Genomic DNA, 6,650 nt, shown 5'->3' with positions numbered 1-6,650 from the left:
TGCAGATTTATCAGTGTTTCAGCCTGACCAGAAGAATGAAAAATATTCCGAGAGGACCTCTGAAGAATAATTGCTTCTATTGTTACTGTCACATATTGTTTAAGAACCCCTAGACTATCACCCATGTTGACTTCCACTGCTACTCTCTCTAGCTCCATCTGATAAATAACAAAATAAACACTGCAGCGGTGTTGAGCTACATGAAGTTATTCATAACACTTCTTTGGTTCTTTAAGGTTATTTAAAACATTTTCTTAAATTTCACAATATTATCTATTACATTTAAGGGTTGGTAAAAAATCAATGTAGGACTTTTGTGAGTCCCCTGACGTGATTAGCTTTTTAACTATGAGTGTAGGAAGCAAAATGTGTGTTTTTTAACTTAACTTTGAATAGGCAACAGCCTAGTCTTTATCGAACATAGAGTCCTAATTATTCAGACTTTTTTTGAGTTGACTGCATACAGCTTGACAAATGGGAGTCTTTGTCACTATTGAAGGGTTAGTTGTTTTTCACAGCAATTATTTTTGTGAAAACATGCAACTCACATCTTCAATAGTAAATTAGAAAAACAAGAAAACACCACAATCCTGTGTATTGAAGTTTAATACTTTTTAAAGCTTTCCTACAGAATTTAAATACAATATTATGCAAAATTGAAAAAAAAACAAGGCTTTATGAAGAGAGTGTCTCAATTACAACGTGGGAAATGTTGAGGTGAGTAAAACCTGTTATCATCTAGCTCCGGAGATAAGCCATAGTCTGCAAAGATTGACATTTCAGATAAAAATGTCTGTTGTTGGTCAGATTCTTGGTAGCACTACTGTTGTCCATGAGAAAAGCTGATATCCAGTGTCGGACACAGAAGCACTGGCTGGGTGCAGTAAGTCCTGTATGTTTATTTCTCAGCTTGCAGGCCAACGTTCACTGCTGTGTCATCTTTGCTGCTTCCGCTTTAATGAGCGAGATGAGCTCCAGGTTAATCAGAAACACAAAGCGAAGACCTGCAATCTGAATACACAGATACAGTGTGACGTTAGCTCCATGTTTCACTCAGCACCTTCAGTATGATTCATATATAACTGGCACCCTACACTCACCTCCACCACTGAGTTGTTGTTAAGTTTCCACTTGTTGCCTGACAGGACCGGTCTGCCGTCTATGTAGATTGGTCGTCTTCCCTCGTTAGCGATGAAGAAGTCTCCGTTATTCTTCAGTTTGATAATTCCTGTAGACATCGATACAGATAAACATTGCTTTAAAAAAAAAAAAAAAATGTACGAGCACCAATGGCCGAGTGGTAAGTTTGCACGCCCCATGTACAGAGGCTGTATTACTTGAAGCTGGCCGCCCAGGTTCAAATCTGACTTGTGGCTCTCCTTTCCTGCATGTCATTCCCCCATCCTCTCTCCCCGATTTCTGACTCCATCTACTGCCCTGTCTCTCAAATAAAAGCTCAAAAAGCCTCTAATTAAATCTTTAAAAAGAACAAACTAAATGGAAACATGTGAATTCCCTTGACAGTCTTCAGCTGTCCTCGTCATTAAAGGCAGAAATTACTCAAAAGATAACTTTAAAAAAATGTATCAGTTGTTTACTCAATATTTTTCCACACCGTGACAATTTGGGGCACAAAGTCCTAGCTCAAATCTGTGCAATTTCTGATCTTTGTGACTAGAGCCCGACCGATTAATCGGCAGGCCGATAATATTAGCTAATCAAGTGACTATTGGTATCGGCCAATTATATCTCATATGTGCCGATATTACTAGATTTGTTCGCCAGTCAAACAGCATTTCATTTGAGTATTGTTGGATTACACTAGCAGTTCTCTTTCACCAGCGGAGTGTGCAATATGGATTACAACAAGCATTATCACTCTCCAGAGTGTCAAGCGGTGACGCACATACATGCACAATTACTATAGAGTTGAGTGACCATCTTTCTTTGTTACAAGTGTTTTGTAACTGCATTTGAGATCAATGCAATACATGAGTATGTTTCTATCCATCTATTTCATTGATCTAAGAAAGACATTGGACAACATATCTGTATCGGGTGTTTCCCTCCCAAGATCGGTATCGGCCCCAAAAGATCTATATCGGTCTGGCCCTATTTGTGACCCTCCAAATTTATGGAACTTCAATGGATTGTTTGTTGTTTGTTTTCTTGACTGCTTGAGGCCAAAGCAGCGGCTTATCTGTTATCTCTAAGATGAAACACTGCACGATACATTTTTATTTTTCACTAACATCAATTCTGTGAATTAACCCAGTTCCTAAAGAGTATGTTTATGGGTCAGGAATTACAGGAGAATGAAAATAAAGACCAGAGTTCTTTTGGCTGAAAAATCAGTTATGACTCCAGCGGTACTAAAAGGGTCCTGCAGGAGTGGAACATGATTTTGTGTGACTGAAGCAAGGTCAAATTTAAAGCATAGAAAACACAAAAGTCAGGTGAATTAACACTTAACCTCCGCCACCAGTGTGTGAATGTGGTGTGAAAGTGTGACCTGCGGTCTAAAAACACTCTGAGTATCAGAAGACTAGAAAGCCCTATAGAAGCTCGAGTCCATTTACTTTTTACAGGTGAAATTATATCCAGTAATAAACAATAATTATAATTTGTGGATTTTTTTAGTGTTCTCTTTTCATTCTCTGAGTTTTTTCACACAGAGGTTTTACATCAGAACATTGAACAAGTTTATTCACCTTGTTTCCTGGATATTTTCCAGGCTGGTCCCTCCAGTGATAGATCTACATCTATAGGTTTGTCCTTGGTCGCCCTGCCCAATGTGATCTGTGTTATCATGAATAACAAAATAGTAAGCATTAAGTGGCCCCCTCTTTTCTTCCCTCAAACATGACATTCATTGATTCTTTTTTTTGTTCTTACCTCTCTCGACCTCATGAGGTAGCGAACCATTCTTCCTCGTAATGCTGCCAGTGTCTGGTTGTCGAAGTCGGGCATGCTCATCCCTGGTAACCACACACACATGTACACAAAGGAGTTCATTATCAGAGCAGATAGTTTAAGGTAAAAGGTGAAGTGAGCGAAAGCTTACATACCTGTGATACTGTCTACGAGGACCTGCCAACGAGGCAACTCCTGCTCTAATTGTCGGATCTCCCTCTTCTGGTGACGATCAGAAATCATCAGCTCTGAAAGATAAACCCACAGAAAGAAAATGTATCTAATTAATATAAAGGTGATCCAAGATTGACATCCATTTCATATTATTGTAATAAGACTGATATTTTTATATGGAATTACAAATTAGTGTAGTTCCTTATTTTAATTTCTTACCATGTTCCAACACCTCATCTCTGCTCTCACTGCGAGAAAAGACGCACAGCTTTGAAACTTCACACACACAATACTCAATGTGAAAAGATGAAAACTAATGTTTCAAAATAAAAGTCTGTCTTACTTTAGTTTAACATCATCGACCATCTGCTCGGCATCAGAGAAGTTAAGGACCTGGTCACCTTTAGGGAGAGGCTGGACTGCAACACACAACCAAAGGGAAGTTTACAATTACAAGCAGAACTGTTACTAAAAACTTTACTAAAGGTCAAGGTACTTTTTTCACATGCAAGTTATTCAATTATTTATATTATGTGACTATTCAATTACGTGTTTTATACAACTGTCAGTGTTACAGATGGCGGTAAACAGTGCTGTATTTTCAAAACAGACAGCTTCTATGTAGATTTTCATAAAAAATTGCAAAAAATAAATACTTAACTCAAAATGAGGCTCATCTCTGAAATTTATGGATAACTAAGTTATTAGACAAAAATCCACAGAGCATATCACAACCTTTTCTGGGCTTTACTGGGCCACAAGACTTTGGATTTCAATCATAACATGACTGAATCTGATTGAAAAAGGCCCAGCAAAACCATAATAACCATAATTTGCCAAATGCACTGAAGTAATAACTGAACAATTGTGTAACTCAACTTACCACTCTGGTCGTCCAATAGGTAGTATTGCTTTAGCAGCTGCCAGTGCACCAGCAGGCTCTTGGGGCTGCGAGACGGGTGAAAGACACAGGGGTGTTTGCTCAGAAGCTCCTGGAACACATCCAGTTTGGGCTGACTGGTCTGTTCAATGACAACGTAACACAAAAATCACTTGTGAATAAAACAGTTAAAGTTGTACATTTTAGAACTATACTAGAACAAACTAAACTAAACCAGAGATGTGACTAGCAAAAATCATTTCACCTCTCCTGCAGAGCGTTAGTGTTGCTACTTGCAACACAAACGCAAGAGGGAGAGAGAGGGGAGATTGTCTGCTACTTCATCAATTTATGATACCGATCGGCAAGTAAACTCAGGCGGTCGTAAATATAACAATATAAGTCACTAATAAAGCCTTTGTGTGGGTAACACTGTCATTCACTATTTAAGTTCTTGTGAATCAAAACTACGGGTCGGAAAAAACGAAATTCTGCATAAACCCGTGAGAATCCCATCTCTGAAAAAATCTCACTTACAGAACCAATCTTAGCCAGCAGCGCCTCCTCAGCTTGGCTGAAGAGAGCTTTGCTTTGGATTGCTGCAATGGCTTCCGGGTGAAGCTGACGCATGGCCTGCCATGCCAACCTAGACAGAGAGACAACAGAGAGGATTTAATTACCTTTTTAACAGCTAGCTGATGCACAGACATGGTAGGGAAGGTCAGCTGCTGCTGGGTAAGTTTCTTACTTTGAGATGACAGGATCGTAGAGGAGAGAATACCACCTCTCTTTGATTTCCCGTAATGTGAAACGACAGCTGAACTTGACTCCCAGATGAACAGAGGTTAGGTCTGTGGTCTGGAGACAAACACAGACTAATTTAATCATACAGTTACCATGTCACAAAGACAAATCAGTACCATTAACTGTTAAATGATACATCCTTTCAGGCAATAATTAAAGCAATTTACTACTCACCTGCAATACTGCATTTATTAGTAGCAGGTCATCAGTGGGTTTCCATCGTCCCAGGTCTTTAGTTATATGAAGGGGTTGCTTGCTCTTCTTTACTCTTTTAGTGATTGGTGCAGGGTTCATTACCATAGTGAGAGGTGGTGTGAGAGCTGTTCCTGACTTAGTCACCTTACAGATTTGCATAAAAGTACAAAAAATATCCAAACTCATGTTAATGTATCACGTTTACAATGATATCCTATCAACACAATTTGTGGTTATGTTTTACCTTTTTTTTCTCGCTGGATGAAGGTTCACTCCCTGAACAGCGGACAGGCTCTATGACAGGAGGGCCTTTGACTCGACTGGACGACTTCACAAGACTGCTTTCAACTAGCTCATCGTCAAACTTCTTCCTCTTTATTGACCTATGATAATTTCAGTGTAGAAATGCAAACCACAATTTTTTAAAATGTGGTGATATAGAACAAAACATGTTTATTTTTGATTTTTTTGCAACATTAGAAACCACACATTTATGTTTAAACGCACAATATAAGTCAAACCTTGAGGAACTCCTGCGCTTGGGAACCCCACTGCCAAATGCCTGAGTTGCTGTCCTTTTTACATCTTTTACTCCAAGTGGCTCTTCATCCTCTGACCGGCTTTGGGCACCAGCTACTGCCATCGGTGCACCAACAACAGGGTCACCAGCTTGCATCTGTAGAGTCACAGAATTAAACACATCAAAGAAAAATGGATCTTTAAAATAACAGCAGACTGTAAAGTTTTAAGAGTTTTGAGGTTAGTAGAAAGTCTGTGAGATGTAGTGCTTCTTCCTTTGACAGGCACTTTTATTGGGTCCTAGTTCACTCAACAAATAAACTATGAGTATGTTGAGCTGCTGTTCCCCTTTTCAACAACTCATGTTATTTTTACACAGTAAATATATCTCAACACCAATGAGTGATAACAATATATACAGCAAACAAAACAGCAACAATGAAGTAATAACCATGTAACTGTATCAACCTCGGGGGCTGAGGACTGGATCAATTAAGAGATGTCTTTGTTTACATGTTGTGTAAGCCAAATTACTTCATGTCCTCGTCAAAATAGAACAGCAACTGTGAAATTAATAGCCGTAGCAAGTAACACAATAAACACAGCCAACATTTTTACAACAGCCTGTTTTGTTAACTAACCTAATTTGATCAAAATAACGCTTCTGTACTGGCTACTTAGCATTAGCTTAGCTGTCACAACGTCCCTTCGAGCGCTAGCGTTAGTTAACTAGCGAGCTAATACAAAAAGCTACATCGTCTTATGACTCACCTTTCCTCGCTGTTTTACTTCGTTTCTGTATCTATTCCTCCAATTGGTGTCTGTGCCGTCAATTTATTCCGTTTTTTAACACTTCGTTGCCTAGCTACATGGCTAACAGGCTACATGAATTTGTGTTTGTTGGCATTATGTGCTATGCTATTACTGCTATGCTAGTGTGTTTTCTTGCTGCTAGGTTTCAGCGCGCTGGGGAAGCAGCACGACGGCGCATTACTGCCACCTGCTGAAGCGGAGTGCAGGCGCTGTTTTCTATCTTCTCTCTTTTTTTCACCTTTCAGATACACAAATTAAGGAACAATTCCAACAGTTCACATTATGGCTGGCAAAAACAAAACACACAAACACAAAAAGTACAAACAGACTAATGTGTGAGAGTCTCATCTAA

The 6,650-nt window shown here is 39.2% G+C and overlaps 1 protein-coding gene across 1 annotated transcript; it reads right to left on the bottom strand.

Moving 5' to 3' along the window:
• Positions 1-588: 588 nt before the first annotated feature.
• mcrs1 (microspherule protein 1) lies at positions 589-6,438 on the bottom strand. Its single transcript, XM_061042710.1, has 14 exons — positions 6,257-6,438; positions 5,488-5,642; positions 5,211-5,349; positions 4,946-5,110; positions 4,716-4,825; positions 4,505-4,613; positions 3,971-4,109; positions 3,431-3,506; positions 3,307-3,335; positions 3,069-3,161; positions 2,896-2,978; positions 2,712-2,799; positions 1,101-1,228; positions 589-1,011 (listed from the first exon to the last, which is right to left on the bottom strand). The coding sequence occupies exons 2-14, from the start codon at positions 5,640-5,642 to the stop codon at positions 925-927; spliced, it is 1,401 nt and encodes a 466-aa protein (XP_060898693.1). The 5' UTR covers positions 6,257-6,438; the 3' UTR covers positions 589-924.
• Between the last annotated feature and the right edge of the window lie 212 nt (positions 6,439-6,650).

The sequence above is a fragment of the Labrus mixtus genome, chromosome 7, assembly GCF_963584025.1.
Source record: "Labrus mixtus chromosome 7, fLabMix1.1, whole genome shotgun sequence".
Lineage (NCBI taxonomy): Eukaryota > Metazoa > Chordata > Actinopteri > Labriformes > Labridae > Labrus > Labrus mixtus.
The sequence above is the reverse complement of the archived record's forward strand: the minus strand, read 5'-3'. Positions and strand labels throughout refer to the sequence as shown.

Bases quoted from the DNA above. Each gene is read 5' to 3' on its own strand.
- mcrs1 (XM_061042710.1), bottom strand. From the start codon at position 5,642: ATGCAAGCTGGTGACCCTGTTGTTGGTGCACCGATGGCAGTAGCTGGT. The intron at 3,507-3,970 runs GTAAGTTGAGTT...TGTGTGTTGCAG, and splicing joins CCTATTGGACGACCAGAGTG to TCCAGCCTCTCCCTAAAGGT. The intron at 1,229-2,711 runs GTGAATAAACTT...CGATGTCTACAG, and splicing joins GAAAATATCCAGGAAACAAG to GAATTATCAAACTGAAGAAT.